The sequence below is a fragment of the Nelumbo nucifera genome, chromosome 4 (genome assembly GCF_055504915.1).
Source record: "Nelumbo nucifera cultivar China Antique chromosome 4, China Antique-T2T, whole genome shotgun sequence".
Classification (NCBI taxonomy): Eukaryota; Viridiplantae; Streptophyta; class Magnoliopsida; order Proteales; family Nelumbonaceae; genus Nelumbo; species Nelumbo nucifera.
The window spans coordinates 1,373,594-1,397,324 of record NC_142652.1 but is presented as its reverse complement, the minus strand read 5'-3'; the positions used below and the strand labels follow the sequence as shown (position 1 = coordinate 1,397,324).

At 43.3% G+C, this 23,731-nt stretch overlaps 2 protein-coding genes across 2 annotated transcripts; one reads left to right on the top strand and one right to left on the bottom strand.

The window, feature by feature from the left end:
* Positions 1 to 163: 163 nt before the first annotated feature.
* LOC104591138 (RmlC-like cupins superfamily protein) lies at positions 164 to 1,127 on the top strand. The gene has a single exon (XM_010249925.3). It carries the CDS (start codon positions 277 to 279, stop codon positions 979 to 981), a length of 705 nt encoding a protein of 234 aa, XP_010248227.2. The 5' UTR covers positions 164 to 276; the 3' UTR covers positions 982 to 1,127.
* A 7,617-nt stretch (positions 1,128 to 8,744) lies between these two features.
* Positions 8,745 to 13,749, bottom strand: LOC104591920 (respiratory burst oxidase homolog protein C). Its single transcript, XM_010251068.2, has 11 exons — positions 12,951 to 13,749; positions 12,652 to 12,814; positions 12,498 to 12,546; positions 12,281 to 12,394; positions 11,693 to 12,118; positions 11,195 to 11,581; positions 10,907 to 11,002; positions 10,660 to 10,775; positions 10,293 to 10,469; positions 9,619 to 10,142; positions 8,745 to 9,364 (listed from the first exon to the last, which is right to left on the bottom strand). Exons 1-11 carry the CDS (start codon positions 13,567 to 13,569, stop codon positions 9,255 to 9,257), a joined length of 2,781 nt encoding a protein of 926 aa, XP_010249370.1. The 5' UTR covers positions 13,570 to 13,749; the 3' UTR covers positions 8,745 to 9,254.
* Between the last annotated feature and the right edge of the window lie 9,982 nt (positions 13,750 to 23,731).

Here is a 23,731-nt window from a genome sequence, read left to right as displayed (position 1 = left end):
ATCCAGCCCGTAAGCTTTATTCAAGGTGTATGGATCTCCTGCACTCGGCGTCCTGCAAAACTTCTTTGGCAATTTATTTAGTATTTATCTCAAACATAGGGCATAAGTGTAAAGCCCCATGTCTCCTCTTTCTTGCAAGCAATGCACTCGTATAACATAATCCATATCAAAACCGGTAGTGAACTCCAAGTTTGAAAGAGCTCTCTCTCTCTCTCTCTCTATTTAAACAACGGAGGCAGTATGAAATAGGTAGTTATAGGAGAAGCAAAAACCGAGATGGAATCATCTGTCCTCTATTTCATTCTTGTCCTTGTTTGCCTCTGCACCTCCATTTTGACTTGCCTGGCAGACAGTAGTAGTCCCCTTCAAGATGTTTGTCCATCAGCCTCATTGAGACAGCAGCAGACCATCTTCATGAATGGCTTGCCCTGCAAGAATCCCATCACCATTATGGCTTCAGATTTCAAGAACTCAAATCTGAACCATCCGGGAGACACTGACAACTTCCTCCGCTCGTCTATGAACATCATCACGGCTGCCGATTTCCCTGGGCTGAATACTCTTGGCCTCTCGATTGCCAGAACCGACCTGGACGTTGATGGCATGGTATTGCCTCATTATCACCCAAGGGCCTCGGAGATGTTGTTTGTTATGGAAGGAGTTGTTGTTGCCGGATTCATCGACACTGGAAACCAGTTATTCCAGAAGATGCTTTCGAAAGGAGATGTATTTGTGATCCCACGTGGCTTGCTTCACTTTAGCCTGAATGCGGGATATGAGATTGCTGCCATTGTCTCCGTGCTCAACAGCCAAAACCCAGGTGTGGTGAGCATTACCGAAGCCATGTTTGGATTCTCTGATTTGGATGGTCTTCAGAAGAGATTTCTCAGTTTTTCTAGTGGAGAGGTTGATCTTTTGATCGGAGGAAATATGACGAGGGGTTTGAAGCTACCCCATCACCATGTTGATAATGATAATTAGCTCGGATGCATGTGTAGAGTAGAAGATAATGTATTTGAGGAAGTTTAACGTTTAGTCATCTTTTATCTTTACCAAAAACAAAACAAAACAAAAGAAAGTTTAATCATATTTATTTAATCCAGACTGGCAGATCATATATTCATAAGTTAAACCCAAATACCATATACTAAAATTGTTTTAGTTAAATTACTTAAATATACCATGAAGTATGTGATAAATACTCAAATATAATACCCTACCCCACCCAGTGCCGGTGGTTTACTTTTATGCAATTAGTTAAATATACTACATATTGTTAAAGCCGTTTGTACATGACATGATCACTTGCCTCTTATTTTGTATTGAAATCATAATTTTACTCCTCTGGTCTTGTTTTCTGATCATTGCCGGCCTCCCCTTTCTCAGTTAAACCCGTTGCCAGATAGCTGTTGTATGTATAAAATCTCTTCCAATTCCCTCTCAATTAAAACCCGTTTGTACATGACGTAGCACATTCCTGCTGATGAACATGATGGATGATTTTGTGTAGTTTACTTTCTGTCTAGACAGAGCTTCAAAATCTTGTAGGTTTTGGGCCAAGGATCGGACTTGTGCAGGATTAGCCTTACAAAATAATATGACATCATCTGCAAATAGTAGATATGTAATTCCTAGCCCATTTTGAATCATTTTCCCCACCTTGTATAATCCCTTCGATAGCGGCTTTCTCCAGCAGTTGGGTAAGAGTTTTCATTCCAATAATGAAGAGGTAGGGGGAGGCAGGGTCTCCCTACCGTAACCCTCTACTTAGCTAAAAATGGTGATGTGTTGGAGTAGAGATACACTGATGTATTAAGTTACACCACTTTGAGGGAAAGTTCATTTTCTTTAAACTTCCCCCAAGATATTGCTAGTCCATTCGGTTAAAAGCCTTGGACATATCCAACTTTATGGCAATGTGACCCTTCCCCTTCTTTTGAATTCTTAGCTTGTCTTGGCTACAAGTATATTATCTGAGATTTGTCTTTCTTTTAAAAACCCTGACTGAGTTGAAGAGATTTGTTCTTGCAAGATGGGCTTTCTAAACCATCCATTTGGAAATGATTTTATAAAGTACATTGTAGAGGCTGATGGGTCTGTAACTGGAAGTGTCCACTAGGGAATTATTTCTGGGAATGAAAACCAAATTGGTTTTATTTATCTCTTGTGGAAGCTGTTCTGTGTGAAAGAAATCAATCACCATGTCAGAGATCTCAGTGCCCAAAATATTCCAGTACTGCTAACAGAAGTAAACTGTGAATCCGTCTGGACCTAGTGCTTTGTGCGGATTCATCTGCTTGATTACACTGTGAATCTCCTCAGGAGTTGGGGGTGACATTACGGATTCCACATGATATTGTTAATGCTCTGGGAACTTGATGTGCTGAAGTGAGTTCTGATTAAATGTTTCTGCTGTACCCCCGACTTGACAAATAGAGTTTGGAAAAGCATTTGATACCTCTACAGGATCCAAAGTCCATTGGCCATCTATCCCTTTAATCCAAACTTCACTGTTCTTCGCATTTTTTTGCTTTGTGACCCGGTGGAAAATTTTCTTGTTTCGGTCCCCTTCTTTTAACCAGAGTTCACGAGATATTCGGACCAATAATCGGAGACTCCCAAGCCTTCTCAATTATCTTCCTGCAATCAAGATGTTCGGACCAGAATGGCAAAAAGTGAAAGTTGGACTTGTATTTTTTGCTTGGTGGGACTTGTTCCACCTCAGTCTCTCTCCACTCTCCAGTAGTATTAAACGTCAGAAGCCTCCCTGAATTGAATATACTTTCTTTAATCTCTCGTAAGTTCTATTAAATCATTTCCCACATTTTTAATTTCTAGGAAAGACTTAAGCAAAAAATATAAGGGTAATTGTCCAAAATCCACCGTCACTTTTCACTTTTTATATGAATTCTCATTGGCCCAAGTTGTTCACGTCAATTTAAATACAAGTTTCATGACCAAACTGCCCCTAAATAAATGGTAAATCAACTTGTTAAATATTTTTTTAACCAAAATGCCCTTAAGCGCCCAATCCTATTTCATATATAAGATTCCCGCTCACTGGATACTTCTTCCTTCTGCAAATGGTCTTGGATTGTCTTGTGGGAATGCTACTGATGCATAGCAGGAGCTGCTGGATAGTTAATAGTTTTGGTATCGTTATACGGTGCGGTCACATATGAAGTGGATGAGATTCCATTACTCGATTGTTTTGGAGAAGACCGTGGTAGTGGTCGGAAAGAAGGAAGATTTGCTGAAATGGGGGAAGAGTTAGAATCTGGAACGAAAGCAGATTCATGAGGTTTGAAGGAAGCACGAATTGCATCGGAAGGCCAGAAGAACTACAGAACCACGCCCACCAGAGACCGAAGGGAGTTGCGAGAGGAAACCGAAAGATAGGTAATCCATATGGTGAAACATGAGAAAGACAGATTGCTTAAAATCGGAATAAATCGAGTCTACCCACACAACGACCGACGGACTCGTGGTACTGAAAACCTCATTAGAGGAGATGGTAATTGACTGGTATACCCCTGAACGTACATTAGCCAAAGGCCCCTATCAACTCAATCTAGAAAGGGAATAGACCGCCGTGAACTCTGGCGAAATGCCCCGTATGACCTGTAGGAGGTGAAGGTCGCTGGCTTGCTTGTGGGCCGTGGTATCTGACGGGACATTGCTCGCTCGCTCGCTTTGATGCTGGTGACTGGGTGTAGACTATAGAAGAATAAGGAAGAGCTAAAAAGGTAGGGAAAAAATAAAGAGAGAATAAAAAGAAAATTAGAAGAAAGAGAGAACAGAGAATATCTAAGAAGATAAAGATATGGATTGATTTGCTACTGCTTTGATTTCCTTGCTGGTGCCTGATGGAGTTGGACTCGTTTCGTGTAATCTCTCCAAGAGGAGTGATGAAGAAATAACAGAAATTCAGTAGAGTTCTCTTCTCTCAACTCCAGTACTGCCCCCTTCTCCTATTTCGAATTTTCGATCCAATCTACTAAGTCCTTTTCTGAAAAGTAAAAAGAAAAATCTCTTTCTCTTTTTGATCTCTGAAGCGTCTCATTTTACTTTCCAGCCATGAAAGATCACCCCTTCTGCATTTTGAGATCTATTAATCAATGATCACGTAATCGATTTTTTCCTTTTTCTTTTTTCTTCCCATTTGTGTACTTTTTCTCTTTGAATCACTTTCACCAATAGCTTGGCAGACTACAATGGAAATCCGAGTGTTTTATTTTTAATAAAGGGTAAAATAGTAAATTAGCAATGTATGTTAGTGAAATTACCGTTTGAACGTTTTAAAAAAATATTATGGAGAATTTAAGAAAATTTATAAAAAGTGATGGTGGATTTTGAGCAATTTACCCAAAATATAATAATAAATTGATAATGGATTGTACTATATTTGTTTGTTTCATGCCATATTGTCCTATTTCTTAATCAAGATTATCTTCTGAAAGTGACCATTCGGGAGGATATACATTAACTTTCAAACTGTCATTAAATTTAGATTTTCGTGGCTGCAATATCTGTCTTGATTGTGTGTAATTTGTTAATGAAATGACAAATTGACAAAATGACAAAATGACAAGCACCCAAGCGGTGTCCATATTTGGTCATCATATTCACCCGCTTTTTTTGGGGGGGAAATTGTAGTAAACTACAGTGACACTTAAGGCCCAAACGTTCACTTCCAACAATTATGTACCCTCTATTTTCAAATTTCAAAGCTCCACTACCTCTCTGTTAACAGACGTTACGGTAAAGTTAAGTTTAGTAAAATATCAAATTTAAGTACAGAAATGATTTAGAATTCATAATTAAAATGATAGGCGCTCTTTTTACTTAGGGGGTGTTTTTTTTTTTTAGATTTTGAGAGGGGGAAATTTGGTTAATGGGATTTGTATTGACCAAGAATTTCATTTTTTTTTTCAGTTTTACATAGGGACCAAGGAAAGTTTAGTTTTGCTACTCAGGAAAGTGATACTCATCTTCTAGGTGGGTAATAACTTTTCCACGTAGGGGGAGGTTATTAACACTTGAATTGGACAAAAATGTCCCTTTTAATAATGAATTTCTATGGCTAAAATGGTCATTGCCCTATTTACCTGAGAAATAAAAGAACATGAATAAATGCACTTACCCGGATAAGTGTTTTTTAGGAAAAACTTACCCAGATAATTGCATTTATCCGGTCAATTTGGAAGGAGTACAAATGTAAATATGTAGAGTGCAAAACTATGTATTTTATATTATTTTGTATGTATCTGTATTTGTACTCCTTCCAAAATGAGCTTTAGGCATTCTTGAAAAGTCAAATGAATAAGACAAAAAAAAAAAAAAAGAAATGATCTTGTATCTAAAAATGATGGTTAATCAAATGTCGTAAGCATAGATTTCAACAAACATGTATAGGACAAACCTACCCAGATAATTGCATTTATCCGGTCAATTTGGAAGGAGTACAAATGTAAATATGTAGAGTGCAAAACTATATATTTTATATTATTTTGTATGTATTTGTATTTGTACTCCTTCCAAAATGAGCTTTAGGCATTCTTGAAAAGTCAAATGAATAAGACAAAAAAAAAAAAAAAGAAATGATCTTATATCTAAAAATGATGGTTAATCAAATGTCGTAAGCATAGATTTCAACAAACATGTATAGGACAAACCTATGACTATATGATATGGAAAAAATCAAAACAAATTTGAGTTTCAACAATGAATAATAATATATTTGGTGTTGCTGCTAGATATGGGGCCAAGGTTAATAAGGTAATTTCTTTAGCATCCGAGGCTGATTGGTCCGATTTGTAAAGAAGAGAAGAACACACGTCAGAAGCCCCAGGTGTTAGACCAAACAAGAGACGAGAGTTTAGAGTTTAGTCCTTAATAGCCGAGAATGATAACATGGATCCTTACCTTGAATTGAGTGCCCACTTTTATAGCTAACCTTGCCTTAGGAGTGGTTGGAAGCAATTGGTGATGTATGGCTAGGATTTGATCTAGCCAACGCCACATGGCACGATCAAAGGCCTGCCAAGTATCCCTACATCACTTGCCCCCCCCCACTCTCGAAGCTGTAGTAGTCGGGGCCTTTGACGTGTGTTCTTCTTTTATTTATAAATCAGACTAATTGGCCTCGAATGCTAAGGAAATTACCTTGTTGCCTTCGGTTTCATATATGGCAACAACATTTGGTATAATTAAAAATGAATACTTGTTTGATACACTGTTTATTGTATTAAAAAATACGGAATGAAGTTTTTTTATATATGTTACATTTATATGTCTATTCTATTAAAATATGCATATATAAATTCTATATTTATTTTTGCTGTTTTTTATGGGAGGGGAAAGAACTAAGAAATGGAGGTTGGGGAGGAGAGTAATTAAGTTGAGGTCTTCAAATAAAGTTGAGCCTCACCTAACTTTGAGCAAAATTCAAAAAAGAAAACTAGTAATTAACCCTGCAAAACATGGCAGGAAGGTGGCTTTGTTATTCATGAATCATCGAGCATACTAAGCTTTTTTCCCTATAGGCCCTAGCTTCAACATCAAAGCAACAAAAGCTATTTCAAATAGATCAGCCATATATATTGGCCAAAGCGTATTATATTATTGGTCATACTTCTTAAATTTGAATTAATCACCGAAGAAAGAAAGAAAGTTGATAATTAATGGGGGCATTTGTGGAACAACATGGCATCATATTAACGGGGCAAATTTGCAATTAATCAATGGGGGCCTTTGTGGAACAATATGGGGGCAAGTTTGCAATTAATCATATTAAGTTCCCTTAGCTTTTTGGTAAGTTATTTATTCATGTTTTTTTATTTTTTAGATAAATGACAATTGCTGTTTTAAGTATAAAAAAATCATTACTAAAAAGAACATTTTTACAACTTCCCCATAGTGGGGTGAAAAAATTGTCACATAAATTTGAAAAAAAAAAAAAGAAAATAGATTTCCTGATGCACCCACACTTAAAACACCCCTTTCATTACTTTACTGCCGCCTTATAACCCTGTTCCCTGTGTCAAAGTTTTAAATTAGAGCCCGAAGGGCTTCTGCCGTTTGCCTTTGGGATGCATTTGCCTTTAAGTAGTGGTTTGGATGTTTGGACAGAAGTTCATGTTGGCTTTCCAGATTTTTAACAAACACAGCTTCTAACATCTCTGCATGGTCCCGTCTCAGAATCCCTCCCAAATGGACACTTATATTAGCCACAATAGCTAAGACGTTTGGATCAGGGATGCATATAATATTTTGGATTTTAATTAGGGGTGACTGGTGAGCATTTTGGATTTTAATTAGGAGGAGTTTGGGAATGATGGCAAGTCGGCAGTAAGATTAAACACTCGACGGCAGCCGGCGCGGCGGCGTAGGCGCCAGGCGCTGTTTGGGAACAACGGCAAGAAGAAGAAGAACGACGGCAAGAAAAAGAAGAACGAAGGGCGACGCCGACGGAAACTGGATGTGAAGAAGAACGAATGAGGTCTGATGAAGGAAGGAAGAGCGGAAGTCTGGCCGTCTGGGTCTGGGACTCTGGTCTGATGGTCTCTAGAGTCTGGAGTCTGGAAGGAAGACTTAGCGGCTTAGTCTTTGTCTTTTGACGCCCGCGCAGGCTTTCACTCTTTCAGATTGAGGAAGATGAAGAGTCGAACAGTGAAAGTGTGAAAGACTTTCAGACTTTCACTCTTTTTAGAATTTACCTAATACGTACGTTATAGATTGAGGAAGGAAGATGAAGAGTCGTAGAGTGAAAGTGTGAAAGACTTTCAGACTTTCACTCCTTTTAGACTTTACCTAATACGTACGTTATGCTTATTTTGGAAATTTGGCAAATAGCTAAATCAAATACGTATTAATTTACTAATTATTAATATAAAATTATAAAGTATAATATAAATAAGGGAAAATTTCTGATTAACACCTTCTACTTTAGCCTTAGTGCCCCGAATTTTAAAACGAGATAATTGAGTACTCAAAATTTCAAAATGTGTCAATTCACCTTTGAGTACCATCTAATTTTCTTTATCAGCTATCCATATGTTGATAAAAAATGATCAGTTTCAAATCCTTGCCTCTTCTATTTAAGAAATACGTCTTAGTGGCCATTCTAGTGACCTTAACTTTCTTGAACAGAAAAGGTAAGGATTTGGGACTATTCATTTTTTGTCAACATTTGGATGGTTGATAATGAGAATTAGATGACACTCGAAGGATATTTATGTCTTTTCAAATGGCACTTAACGACCGATTAACGGGTTAGTTAATGACAGGTAGTGGATTGGCACATTTTGATAGTTCAGGTATTAAATTGTCGCATTTTAAAGTTTAGGGACCAAAGTGGCACTAGACCCAAAGTATGGGGTACTAATATAAAATTTTTCCTATAAATAATATTAAAAATATATAATTATAAAATTAAATCAATTTTTTTAGTTAACCAATTTATCAAATATGATAACCAGAACCGAAAACTGAAATATAAATAAACCGAATAGTAAAACTGAATCCAACCGAAAAACCGATTAAGCCGAATCAATTAAACCAAAACCAAAATTTTAGATCAGTTTTTGGATTTTAACCAATTATGCTCACCCCTAGTTTTAATCATATTCAGAGATTTTATTAATATTCCAAACAAAACAACAAATTAATAAAGGAATGAAGCAATTTTCTTTTTATGAATTTCCTCCTTCGTATTATATTGAACAATATGAAGATACAAATGCTTAGAGTGAAGAGTATCAAACTTCATTAATTAATCTTAAAAATGCTTTTTGGTCTATTACACTTTCACTGGTAAATCTATACTCCTCCGGATCCATGCAATAGGCGAAGACAACCTTATGTCCATTTACAAATTTAAACTGTATGAGTTTGTTACAACCTTTACAGAAGACAAAGAGAGAGAGAAAGAACTAAAGAAAGAAGATATTCATTTTCAATTTGAGTATTGGTTTGAGTTATCCCACTCATGCATTTTCGGCAATCCACTTGGCACGTGTCACGCATATTACCTAATCCCTTATTCCCATCTCGACCTAATAACCAGCTGAGTGGGTGGGTGGGTGGGTGGGTGGTGGTCCTAGAACTTCCACCATCACTGGCTTGCATGAACACGTTCAAATATAAATAAAAATAAAATAAACGTCAAAGAAAGCGGCGAGAGCATGTACACACTACACAAGGAGGAGGAGGAGGAGGAGGAGGAGGAGACATTTTATTGGGATGCGTTGAAGTCAGAAGTTCTCTTTATGAAAATCGAACTTGGTGGACGTTTTGTGAGAAAAGTCGGAGGCCAACTGCCGAAGCTCCTTCGTTGGTGCTGGTGCTCCACAGTAGAAAACTCCTACAATATCGCAAATAAACCATTCCCACCATAAGCTTAACTTATTTAATTAATAATAAAGATATGCATGTGGTGATTACTGATCTAATAAAATTAATTAAAATGCAAAATTAATAGTAAAGATTATCTATATATATATATATAGCTTTAGTTAATTATTGTTTTATATATCTTATTTTATAAGAAAATAAGTGAGTAGTGAGTAGTGGATGGAGTATGGAGGAATTAATTAAGCAGTAAATTAACAAACTGACCAACTCGAGCATTTTGGTGGTTGAGGGCGATGCGCTTGTAGACATTACGCCAGTTAGGCTTGGCAAAGTGGGACTTGACACGGGTACCAGACACCACATCGACCCCATTCTTGGCGTGATTAAGGGACTGAAGCATGGCGATGAGGGCGGACCTGGCGTCGCCTTCTTCATAGACGCTGGTGCAGTAGTTGTGCAGCTCGATGACTCCCTTTTGGTCCATCTCCGCTACCTCGTTCATCACCCCTTTGAACCAGTCGAATGAACCCTGCTCCCTGGTGACCCAGTAGAAGTAGGCCCTAGTCGTCTTAAAACTAGCTTTACTGTTCTTCTTATTTGGATTATGGGTAGCGGCCTCCAATGCTGACTCCTCTTCTTCCATAGCCTTCATGTTGTTTACGATGTCTTTCACTATGCTGATCATAGGCGTTGCCCCAATGCCCAGTCCTACCAGCAGCACCACTTCGTATTTCTTATAATCTTGCGCTGGTGCCCCGTATGGCCCATCGATCAGTACCCTCGGGAAACTGTTTTTCATCAACGTAACAAACACAATCGTCACAAATTAATTAATTATTTCTTTTTTACTACTACTATACGCTCAACTGATGATCTCATCAATACCAACGCGGCCGGCCAATGGGATAAAGAGAAATAAACATGCATATATGTCTTACTTTGGCGCGTTCCCTCCTTGCATGTGATCGGCCCGGAGAAGGCCGCTCTTATCCCCGGTTGGTGGCTGACACACTTGAGAGAAAACTGTTTTGAGCTGCCGTGTCCAGTCGCCAAGAGTTCGAATGTGAACGCTCAGGTAGTCATCTCCGGGAGCCGATGTTATAGAAAATGGATGCCTGTTGCATATATAGATAGCTAGTCATCCATTAATTAATCAATGTACTAAATAAATTTGTTCACATTAGTAATTTGCAGCCAGTCAGGGTGTATCGTATGGTACGCTCGCCAACATATATATATATATATATATACATGCATACATTGACATTGTAATAGTAGTTTAATTGGCTTGGCAATTCTACTCACCATTCAAAGGGTGAAACTGCAGCACAGTTGACAAACATGTATTGCCCACTCTTGTATTTGAAACCCTGAGGCCTGGACATGTGCAACGCCAGAACATTTCCAGGATAAACAGCAACCTTCAATGTAGAACAATTAATAAAGAAACCCATTAATTTCAGAACAGCAAATTAAGTACAAGGAGGTGATCATCATCAAAATGCGGCACGCATGGCCCTTTAACTAACTTGATTATTATCATTTTACGTACCTTTAGGATTTTAACAGGCTTGATGCTTGATCTGAATGCTCTGATCAACCTTTCACAAACATAGAGGATCACTGGAACCGCCAAATACATCCATGTCTGCCATATATACATGCACGTAGGGGGTATATAATTAATTAAGAAGAAGCTAATTAGCTAGATAATTAAGATATATGGTCATCAACAGACAACAGACATTAATTAACAAAACACATGCAGTAATTATTAATTAATTAAGCGGCTGGTACAAATTAAGATTAAGTAGTAATTAAGTGTGTATTGGAAAAGTACCGTTTTCTTCTCCCATTCCTTGGTGAGATAGAGTTTCATGCCATGGACTATGAGGAGAGCGTAAACAATGACGAACAGATGGTGCGAATACCAGAAGGCATTGAAACCGGTTAGCTTCTTCAAGGGTTTGGGGAGGTTGAGCCTGCCTTTCCTGAACCAAGGGGTGGCTAGTGTGAATGCTATTGCCATTAACACCACCATTATGATCCCAGTTACCCCTTCCACTCCTTTCACAAACCACCAATAGCTGGATGGCTGCTCCTCCCCAAAGTATGGCTCCATTAGCTCATATTTTTCTTCACTTGCAGACATAAGCCTTGGGAAATCGCACGCTAGGTGAGCCCCCGCGTGTATTCCAACACCCACTGCAATTCCCACCGCAACTACCTTTAAACATGCACAAGCACAAGCATTATTAATTAATTAGAACCCTACCACCTACGTACCTATTAATTAATTTTGAATAATTTTGTTAATTAGCTAGCTACGTGTACGTACCTTATGGAAATTTAGATTATCGTCGAAAGGCACTACGACTCCTAATTTGGTCTTGTTCCTCAGCCAGGTAATGGTATTCCGGCAGACCGGTAGCAGTATGAGTGCCATGTTGAACTTGAGCGTCTCAGCTGCACCTTTAGCCATGCAAACACAGTTGCCCATAACTTCATAGGCCGCTTTGTTCCGGTACTGCACGAACTTGTAGGCGAATAGCCCCGACACTATGCCCAGCCACAGCGCCAGTACCCAAACCCTTTGCCAATTGTCCAACAACAAGTAACTAATCTTTCGGGACCATCTTCTCAGTGGGTTGCTGTCTTGGGTGGGCTTAAGTTTCTGGCTCAGCATTTGACTCAGGTTCCGACTCTCTCCTCCCCTTACCGACTGGTTGGGAGCTTGCAACAGTAGCATCTCCAAATTGTGAATCTGCTCTCCATCAAACAAATTAATTATTTAGTGCCCAAGAATCAAACAAAAATTAATTACTAGCTATATATGTATCGACTGGGTTGTTCAGTCGAGCTCATGTTGATACAATCCCATTCAAATATTTATTTATTTTTTTTAAATGGAAATTAAAAACATTACCATTATGTAACCATGATTGTCTGGGTCCAACTCTTCCATAATCAATGCAGCATATTCTTGGGCCTGTTTCTGTATGGTAGATAGCTTGTTTGCAGAAGCGCTGAGACTGATAATCTTCACAAAATAATTAAATAGTACAAGTTAGTTTCTTAATTAATTAATACCCGGGATTTCCTATCTCTTATCATTTAAGTATTTAACCCCTTATCCCCTTTACCTCTCTGACTTCTTCTTCAGTTATTCTGCCATCGGCATCTTTGTCCACCCTGCATTTAATTTGATGATTAATGCCATTTCGTATTAGCTAATCAAGTCCAAATTCTATTAATTAGAAGACACTAATTAGTTGATAATCGTTAGATGACGTTTACATGTCGAAGAAAGTCTGCAGCCTGGAATCAAAGCTCTGATCAGAGATCTGCTCCCAGAACTCCTTGAGTTCGTCCCTGGTAATCGAATCTCCTGTGATGCCCCTCCTCCGGGCCAGCGCATCGAAGAGCTCACCAGCAAACTCCTTCGATTCCTTGTTCATTCCTGTACCCGAAATCACAAAAACCTTAATGAGAAACAATATTATATAGCAAGTCACGAGTCACAGGCATGACCTTTGAGCCAAGCCAACTCGTCCCTGAATTCTTTTGGACATGGAAGAGACCCGTCAGTTACGTACCTATGCACTCCCCGAAGAGGGTTCGAGGGAGAACCCCATTAGTGGAAGCTGTGAGGTCATTGAATCGCTTCTCAACAGCGACCCAACCAGCTGTGCCGTCAGTCTTGCTACTGATGAACTTGAGCCCCTTCAAGGCATGAGCAGCGGCAGATTTCGTCCTGTCGAACCGAGTCGAGGATGGCCGTTTCGTCAACGAAGCAAGCCGCTTCAGCTCCTGTGAGACCTGCTTGATCCTCGAGGAAGCACTCCGCATGACGGACGAACCAAAGGAGGACCTCTTCTCGAGGTTCTTTGCCAGGAGAGTGAGCTCGGGATCTTCGGCATCTGCACCGCCGGCGGGTTTGACGCTGTGAACAGCGACGGAATCGTCGCGGACGTCGAGGGTGATCTCGACGTAGGCGTCATCATCGGGCGCAGCATTGATGCTGTTGCTACTGGTGCGGCCGACCCCGGAGATGGTTCTGGCAGTAGATTCAGGTAGGTTGAAGCGAGCGCTCTTTCGGCCTCGTTTGTTGAGAGGACCACTGTAGGCGGAGGAGCGTTCGCTTCCGACGCTCTCCGTGTCGGAGTGGTGATCGGGCAGGGTGCCTCTGCCATCGTCTGTTCCCATTTTGTGCATACAATTAAGCCAAGGACGTACTGTAATCCGATTCGGCGGGTGAAGATTTGGAGGCCTGGGTGGATGAGTTTGGAAGAAACCGAGAGACAATTATTGAGGTTTGGAAGTATGGGAAGAAGAGATATCAGATATGTTCTTCTTATTCTTCCTTTCTGTTCCTTCACTTTTTTTTTTCTTGCCGACTTTTTGGAGAATGGAGGCTTTATATATATATATATATATAAAGATTGGCGGTCAAACCTACGTCGCATACTAAGAAAATTTCTAATTAATCCTGTAATCATCGTGCAATCCTTCTTTTGCTTTTCAAATGACATAGTCATAATGCATCAACAACCCAATAATGACCTTTTGCCCTTTAGGTGTAGTGGTGTATACATTACCAATTTTGAAACTGTTAATGAGTAAAAGAATTAGAGGAGAGGAGAGGACCGTAAATACCAAATAGAAGAACATGAGTTGTTGTGAAGGTCAGTCAAAGTCGTGTTGGCAAACGAAAGACAACTTTTTCGTCTATTCAAAGGCTGGAAACAGTTTAGAAGTTTCTTTTGTTTTCTCTCGCCCCTCCCCAATCATCTACCGGTTTTGGGCAGATGGCAGTGTTCTCATTTCTCAAGTTGGTCTGGGTCCGGTCCGGTTTAGTTTTCCCATCTCTCTCCAAACTTCTTTATTAATTTTCCGTTGGGAGTGAGAGTAATCGATTGTAGGTTTGACGCCCTCATTGACCATGCGTGTCTGCGCGTTCTCCAATTAATCTCAATCCACCTGACAGGCAGGAGACACAAAAGGGTGGTCTATATTAATTTTGGGAATTGGGATTTGCTCCTAATAAACCAAGCCTTCCAACGATCTCACGGCCACATCTCATCCTGTGTTAAAAACATCTCCGCATGAATAATAAAAACACGGTAAGGATAAATTGTAAGGTCAGTGAGGGGCGATCTGTTTGGAGCAGATCCGGACTCCAATTTTGGAAACTCTTCTTCGGTTCTGTATATGGAGAGGATTAAAGAAACATCATCAACCTGGCCATGTAATAACAGTTGGGATAACAGGTGAGGTGAGGAATGCTCCCGTTGTTGCGCAATCTGATTATTCTCAGTTGGAGGGCGATCTGGTTTCTAGTAGAGTAGTGAGTTAGATTTATCTGCAAGACAGTGGATCAGAGAATTCGGGGTGGTTAATCCGGCGAGGTCGCTTCGATACTTAAGTTAGTATACTGTAATAAGAGCTGAATGCTTGTGAGTTTGAGAGCTTGAGAACTAGAGAATAGAATAATCACGCGTACCTTTGTCTTGAGGTTCCCGTCTTTATATACCGGAGTTGTCGTGGGTCTCACGAAAGAGCTCTGGGATCTCCGGGGTGTGGAGATATGGTTCGTTCCGCTTCCGAAGGAGCACTACGTAGCTAAGGCTTATCGTTTCACTTCCGACTGTGATGGAGCTGGGACAAGTCCTCATCGTGATCTCGGGAGAGTCGGGATCTGTTACCTCATCGTGATATCGAGAGATTCAGAATCTGTTAGAGAGACCTCTAGAGTCGGATGCGTGGCGATTCAGGTTGTTAGCCCCGAGTTGATACTTCGGTTCTTTAGTTCCGAACTGGATTGGATGCCGAGTTGCTTCGATGCCGAGGTGAGTTTAGGCCGAGGTGGCTGAATACCCGAGTTCAAACGCTGCAAACTAGGCTTGCTAGGCTAAGTTGTCATCCCTTAGTCAGGTCATGTCCACGTGTCCTCTTCTCGCTAGGTCGGGCCAAATCACCCTTCATCAATTGCCCCCCACTCCCCGAGCCAGGGGTCTCAACCCGGTGCAGGGAGTTCATGACAAGTCCAGGTGGATTTGGCACGAGGTCTAGGCGGCTTGACAAGTGAATCATTGGTCGGACCTGTTCGGCCGCCCGGCTCAACCAGGAATAACCAGGTCACATCTAAGTTATGCGTGGATGTCACGCCGTTTTATAAACTCCACGGACGTCAAAACACGCGCTAAATCGATTTCAACCTCAGGGGTCGTGCAACCGATTATCCTAGGAGACGTTGGATCATGTTGATCTCGACCGTTGATCCTCGGATACACTGGCTATAAATAGGGGCCAAGGGGCTCATTTCCTTCGCCACAAGTCCGCAGATCCGCAATCTGAGGTCGTGCTCGATTCTTTTAGTTCGGTGTCTTTCCGATGTCACCTTCCTTTCTTCGGTCTTTCTTTTGGTGAGTCCCCCTTTGCTTTTTTTTTTTCGATTTCGTGTCTTTCTTGCATGTCTAGTTTTAGTTTCGATAGTCTCTTAGACAGGAGCGATGAATCCGCTAGAGCCGAGGTGGGTACCTCGGCTCAGGCCGTAGATCCTCGTCCTACCGAGGAGGTTACTTCGGGCCAAGATGAGATCCATGGTCCTCCCGAGGTGAACTCACCTCAACGGGAGCGAGAGGCCTCAGGTAACCTGGCTTCCACCTCACATCGAGGTCGGCTTTTAGATAAATTTGGCCCGTCGACAATGATGGCGGACAGGCTCCTAACCCTAGTAGCCTAGTACAGACTTCGCAACAACCTCGTCTCTAGCATTCCCTTAGGTAACTCCCCTTGGGATCACGGTCACGATGAGATCGCAATCTTCGAGGAGCAGCTCGTAGTTGGTCTTCGCCTTCCACTTCACTCTCTCATAGTCGAGATCATAAAGTTGTTCAATATCACCATAGATCAGTTGCACCCGAATTTCATCCGCAATGTCATAGGGACCATTTCACTTTTCCACGACTACAATCTTCCCCTTGACCTCGACATTTTTTCTTCTATCCTTTCCATCAAGAAGAATTCGTCTTGTGCTCTACCCGAGCACAAGCAAACTTACTATTTGTCACCTCGTCCTGGCTTCAAACTTTTGCACGAGCTCCCGAACAAGGTCCCGGCCTGGAAGATACGCTATTTCGTGGTCTGTAACACTGAGGGTGGCCTTTCCTGACTCATGGGAGGGCAGCCATCCAGGACCCCGGTGTTAGGTTGGACCTGAAGACAAGGGAGGCGCTCCAATCTTGGGCGGAGCTCGGCCTGAAGTTCGAAGACTTCGTGATCAAGGAGAAGCTCCTGCAAGCTGGTTTGAGTCCTGGTATGTCGTTGTTTGCTGTATTTTCTCTCTGTTTTACCTTAGTATTGCTTCTGACAACTCGATTTTGTCGCAGCTATCATGGACATCCCCGCCAACGAACTCTTCGGGAGCATGAAGAAGGGGAAGAAGAAGAGAGCCACCAAGAGGGATCGCGTTGAGCCCCCACCAATAGTCGTTCCAAAGCCTGAGCAGCCATCAACTGCCAATCAACCTCCTATGATAGACCTGGTCGAAGAGGACTCAGGCAAGTCCTCCCCACCCTACGTGCCCGAGGAGGCTACGTCTTCGTAGCCCGTCCCTGCAGTTGTTGCTTCTTCGGGCAGCGACGACGCAGTTTGGAGTATCTTGTCTCCGAAAGTTGGCCTTCTCAAGAGCAAGGCCACGGTATTTGCTGAGGAGGTTGCTAGTTGGGCTGAACTGCCAGTTGCTCATCTCGGAGCCCGAGTGGCTACTCACTGCATGGTGGTAAGTTCTCGGACTTATCATCTTGTATCTGTCTTGTACTTGGATTTTTGCACTGGCGCTTGTTTTCTTCTCTTGGTAGGTGAATTCCACCATCCACGCCTTGGCTTATTAGTCTGAGGTGAACTTGAAGCGGGCCCTCGGAGCCGAGGAGTCTTCCCAGAAGGCTCACGCTGAGCTGAACTTAGCCCGCAACAAAAATAACCAGTTGAAGAATGATGTGCGGGCTAAGAAGGTGTTGCTTACTTTGCTGATGTTGGAGAAGAAGGAGCGCGAGGAGCGTGAGGCAGCACTGAAGAGGGAGCGAGAGGAGCGAGAGGCGGCACTGAAGAGGGAGGTGGAAAACCTCAAGGCTCATGTGAAGGAGCGAACCGTGCTACTTCTTCAAGCAATGGAGGAGGCCAAGGCTAAGGCTGTCAAGGAGTACAAGTCCTCAGCGGAGTACCAGAAAGAGATGGTCGAGGTAGGTGGGGAGAGCTACCGCAAAGGATTCAAACTTAGCAGGTGGCTGACCCGATGTGAGTTCCCCCAGCTCGACCTCAGTGTCATAACCACTTTGAGGATTACAGAGGAGATGGCCGTCGAAGATGCCCAAGATCCGGACTCCGAAGCAGAAAGCGACAGCGACCTGCTCGATGAAGATGAGGAGACCGGTGCTGGCGAGAGCTGCATGGAGAGGATCCTGCCGAATCCTCCAATAAGCATGAAAAACCTTGAAGTGACTAGATGCCTCTTTCCTTGGACCCCCTTCTGTAATACACCGAGCTTGGTGCATTGTAAATTTTTTTTTCTACCCGAAATTCCATATCAATGAAATACAAATGTTTTTTGCAATCTTCGTGCAATAATTTCTTTTTTCTTCTAAGTGTAGATAACTCCTGAGCTAGCGAACTAAACCAAATAGGAGTGAATTTTTTTCTAAGTGTAGGTTACCCCAAATTGTCGAGCTAACGAGTTGGACTCCAAGTAGGGATAACTTCATATTGTTGTACGCCGAGGAGGGCGAACATTGTAGGGTATATACCCGACTTGTCTGCACACGGGTTACTCGCTTAATTGTTGGTTATCCCTTAGTGCTGAGCCATCGGGCCTGACTTCAAATGGGATTAACCTGTTATTCTGTGTCAAGGTGGGCTAGACGTCGTAGGGTTTGTACCCGAACTGTCTATGCCTCAGGCGTGAGAATCGGTCTGCCTATGCCGAAGAGGCGACTAAGACTTGCCTGCCTATGCCGAAGAGGCGACTTGGACTTGTCCACCTATGCCGAAAAGGCGACTAGGACTTGTCTGCCTATGCCGAAGAGGCGATTAGAAGTTGTCTGCCTATGCCGAAGAGGCGATTAGGACTTATCGTAGTGCCGAGGTCTTATGTCATCTTGGCAACATGGCCCTTAGGCTTCTAGGAGTGGCTCGCAGTCCTCTCTCCAGTTCGGTAATCCTTTTTGACTAGTTCGGTAGTCACAAGTAGTATCTTCTCAGGTTGTCGATATTCCATGCTCGAGGTACTTGCTTTCCTTCCAAAGTCTCAAGCTCATACGTGCCTTCCCTAAACACCCGTCTTACTCGGTACGGACCTTCCCAATTCAGTCCGAGCCTACCAACACCAGGCTCAGGTACCATAACATTCCGAAGAACTAGGTCGCCGACGTAGAAGTGTCATTTTCTGACTCGGGCGTTATAGTACCGAGGTACTCTTTGTTGGTAAGCTATAGTCCGGATGTAAGCCAGGTCTCGTACCTCTTCTACCAGGTCTAGGTTGGTACGGAGCTCGTCATCATTCGTCTCCTTGTCATAAGCCTCCAAGCGTAGTGTGGGTACCTCGATTTCTGTTGGGATCACTGCTTCTGTACCGTAAGTGAGGTTGAAAGGGGTTTCACCTGTGGCGATCTTAATGGTAGTTCAGTAGGTCCAGAGGACACTGGGCAGTTCGTCTACCCACAACCCCTTGGGTCGAGCTAAGTGAGCTTTCAATCCGTAAACCCTTGTCATAAGCCTCCAAACGTAGTGTAGGTACCTCGATTTCTATTGGGATCACCGCTTCTGTACCGTAAGTGAGGTTGAAAGGGGTTTCACCAGTGGCGGTCTTAATGGTAGTTCAGTAGGCCCAAAGGACACTGGGCAGTTCGTCTACCCACAACCCCTTGGGTCGAGCTAAGCGAGCTTTCAATCCGCGAAGTATTGCTCTATTAGTGAATTTTGTTTGCTTGTTCGCCTGGGGGTGTGCCATCGAGGTGAAACTTTGTTGAATTCCCATTTTGGTACACCAGTTTTGAAACTTGTTATCCTCGAACTGCTTTCCTTTGTCGGAGATAAGTACCCGAGGTAGCCCGAAGCGACATACTATGTTTTTCCAAAAGAAATTTTGTATGTTGCAGGCTGTGATCATCACCATGGGTTTGGCTTCCACCCACTTGGTAAAGTAGTCCACTGCTATGACTAGGAACCTTCTCTGTCCTGTTTCTGGTGGGAAAGGGCCTAGGATGTCGATTCCCCACTACGCGGAGGTTCATGGGCTAGTGAGGTATTTCAGATCAACAGCAGGTCGATAGTGGATGTTGGCATGCCTCTGACACTTATCGCACTTCTTAACGAGATCGAGTGCATTTGCCTTCATCGTGGGCCAATAATAGCCTTGCCGCAACGCTTTCTGTGCAAGAGCTCTACCCGCCAAATGTCCGCCGCACAAGCCTTCATGGGTGTCGTAGAGTACATGCTCGGCCTCTGAGGGTCGCAAGCAGCACAGGTAGGGGAGCGTAAAAGACCTTCTATACAGTTGTTCGTATATAAGGACGTACTTAGCTGATTGGCACTCTACCCTTTAAGCGTAATTGTGTTCTACAGGTAGTGTCCTATGGAGTAGATAACTTACGAGTGGGTCGATCCAGCTCGGTTCTGCTTGTGCTACGAGAGCGACCTCTTCTGCCCCCCCCCCCCCCCGAGAATGCTAGGCCGAGGTAAGTTCTCTATGTACACGGTCCGCATGGTGTTACTGTTTGTGCTGGTTAATCGGGACAATGCGTCGTTCTCAGCGTTCTCGAACCTCGAAATTTGTATGATGAAGTAGGAGGCGAAGTCGCGTAGGATTTCTCTGACTTTGGCCAAGTAAGCAGCCATAGTGGGGTCACGGGCTTCATACTCACCGGTGACTTGGTTGACTACTAGCTGTGATTCACTGCATATGACGAGGTACTCTGCCTTCATTTCCCATGCTAGGGTTAACCCAACGACCAATTCTTCGTACTCTGCCTCGTTGTTTGATGCCGCGAATCCGAACTGGAGAGCGTATTCTAGCTTCACCTCGCTCAGGCCGTACAGAATCAGTCCTACACCACTTCCCTGCTGGTTGGATGAGTTGTCGACCTGGAAAATCCAGGGCTCCTCGTCCCAGGTCGATCCCACTCTATCCAAGACTAGTGCCACGCTGGTTGAAGCTCCCATCGTGTGTTCGAGCTCGGCCAGGTCGGGGGTCGCGGTACTGAACATGCATTCTGCTACAAAATTGGCCAAGGCTTGGGCTTTGATTGCCGCCCGAGGTTCATACCAAATATCGTACTCGCTTAGTTCGATAGACCACTTCGTCAATCTGCCAGGCACCTTGGGTTTGAGCAGAATCTGCCTCAGATGTTTGTTGGTGAGGACGACGATAGTGTGGGCCTAGAAAACTTTACTAACATAGTAGATGGGTCGTTGGACCCGATCTACTTCTTTGAATAGTACCGAGCTGACCACCTCGTCACTCGCAGAGAGGTACAACTTTAATACGTCCTCTTCCTCGGGTCGAGTTAAAACTGGGGCAGTAGGCAGCAATCCGATCAGTCAGCGATCTGCCTCATCACTCACCTCACCATTCAAAGTCTTTGTTCTTTTTTATGGCTTTGAAAATGGGTAGGCAGCGATCTGCCGACTTTGACATAAAGTGGTTCAGGGCGGCTATCCGGCCAGTCAGCCTCTGAACCTCTTTTATTTGCGTGGTGGTCTCATATCTAGGATGACTTTTATTTTATCCGGGTTGGCTTCGATGCCACGTCAGTTGACTATATAGCCTAGGAAATTACCCGAGGTGACTCCGAAGACATACTTGTTTGGATTTAACTTCATATTGTATTGTCACAAAATTTGAAAAACAATTTGTAAATCATTCAACAAAAATTTGAAAACTGGGTCTTCAGGACCATGTCATCAACATAACATTCTATTTTATTGCCAATTAACGGGTCAAAAATTTTATTTACATGGCGCTGAAAGGTTGCCCTGGCATTTTTTAATACGAAGGGCATGACCTTGTAACAGTACAATCCGAGCTCAGTTATAAAAGCAATTTTCTCTTCGTCAGCAGGGTCCGTCCTAATCTGGCTGTAACCGGAATAGGCATCTAGGAAGCTCAGCAACTCATGCATTGAGGTCGTGTCAACTAGGCGGTCGATCTTGGGCAACGGGAAGCAATCTTTCGGGCAGGCTCTATTCAGGTCGGTGTACTTGACGCACATGCGTCACTTGCCATTGGCCTTTTTTACCAGAACTGGGTTGGCCACCTAGCTCGGGTTATGGAACTTCCCTAATGAAGTCGACCGCTAGGAGCTTCCCGACCTCTTCATCGACTACCCTCCAATGTTCTGGGGCAAGGTTATGCTTCTTCTATCTTACTAGCCTAACTAAGGGGTTGGTATTCAATCTGTGAGTTGGAATCTTGGAGTCTATTCCGGGCATTTCTACCGCGGACCAAGCAAAATATCCAAGTTTTTTAGTAAGAAACTTAGTAGTTGAGAGCGGAGTGGTTCATTGATCGAGGCACCGATCTAGAGAGTCTTGGCCAGGTCATCAGCTGAGACCGGATGTGGACTGTCTCCTCTGTCAGGGCAGCTCGCTCGTCGACATATTTCGCTAGCCGCTCGATCTCGACATCATCCACTAGCTTCGCTTTCCCTTTGAGAGCAGCTACGTAAGATTTGCGAGATTCAAGTTGGTCACCTCGCACAACTCCAACTCCATAGTCAGTTGGAAACTTCATCGCCAGATAGTACGTGGATACTATTGCATGTAGGATGTGCGTAATGGGTCGACCTACTATGGCGTTATAGGGAGAGGGAGTCGTGACCACCAGAAATGTGTGCTCAAATCTCGCGATATTTGGCCACGTGTTGGCCTCTACGGGTACCGTGACTCGTTCGAGAGGTCCGACCTCCTCGCCGCTGAAGCCTACCAGAGGAGCATTTGCCGATTTTAGATCGCTCCACTGTAGCTGTAGTTTGTCGAAAGACTCCTTGAATAATATATCCATTGAGTTGCCTGATTCCACCAAGATGTGCTTCACTTTGAAGTTATTGATTCTCATTTTTACTACTAGGGCATCGTCATGAGGGTACTGGATCTCACATGCATCGTCCTTCATGGAGTATATTGATTCTTCAAGCCGAGGTCGCTTTGGCGGGTTTTCCTCTTCATTTTCTAGCTCGCAGACTGAGGTCCTCGCGGCTGCTGATGTACACCCCGCGATGATGGACCCACTGGTAATCATATTAATTACCCTGCGGATCAGTCTTTCCTCAGGCAATTGTCGCGGCGATTGCTCATTTTGCCAACTGGTCTCGGGGGCATTCCTTCTCTGGTCGCCCTGTCGATCTATTTGCCGATCTGCTTGGCCTCTCTCTTCTCACTGTATGAAACTCTTTAGGTATCCGCGGCGGATAAGCTCCTCGATCTCGTTGCGGAGGTTCCTACAATTCTCTGTGTTGTGCCCGTGGTCTCTATGGAAATGACAGTAGACGTTTCGGTTCATTATTGCAGGATCTCTCCTTAACCTGGGAGGCCATTTTACGAAGGAGGAGTCCTTAATGGCCATTAGGATTTCTCCTTGCTTAGCGTTCAATGGCGTGTAGTTCGTTCTTTCGATAGGTGGGGTTCTAGAGCGCCGACCTGATTTGCGATTTTGCGAGGGAGACCGGCTTCTGGATTTGTTTCTTCCCCTGCTTGGGGACTTGCTCTTCCTTCTTTTTTGTCCGCCACTACTTGTTTCTTCATTATCTCTTTTCCTCTTTTTTGTTGGTGGGTTGTCGACCTTCTGATTGATTTCCTCTTCGGTACCGATGAACTGATCGGCTAGCTTAAGGAATTCGGGGATGTCCTTTGGTTTGTTGGCCACCACATGCCATTTGAACTCCTTGTGAGTTATTCCTTTCTTCGTTGTAGAGAGTCTTACCGCCGGGTCAAGGTCTGGTATCTGTAGGCAGGTATCGTTGAAGCGCTTAATATAGCTTCTGATCGGTTCCCCTTCCCTGAACTACGTTGAGAAGGCTTTCTTGTGACTTCGGGCACTTCTGGCTAGTGATGAAGTGCGAGGTAAATAAGCCTGCGAACTGTGACCAGCTTTTAATGGAGCCCGGTGTGAGATTTCGGTACCAGTTGTGGACTACCCCTTTGAACATAGTGGAGAAGACCACACACATACAAGACTCATCAGTCTTAGCTAGGTGCATCTCAGATTGGAAAGAGTCCACATGGTCATTGGGGTTGAACGACCCGTCGTACTTGTCTAATGGGGGCATCTTGAAGTCTTTCGGCATTGGGGCCACCAAGAGCTCGGGAGACAGGGGAGACGACT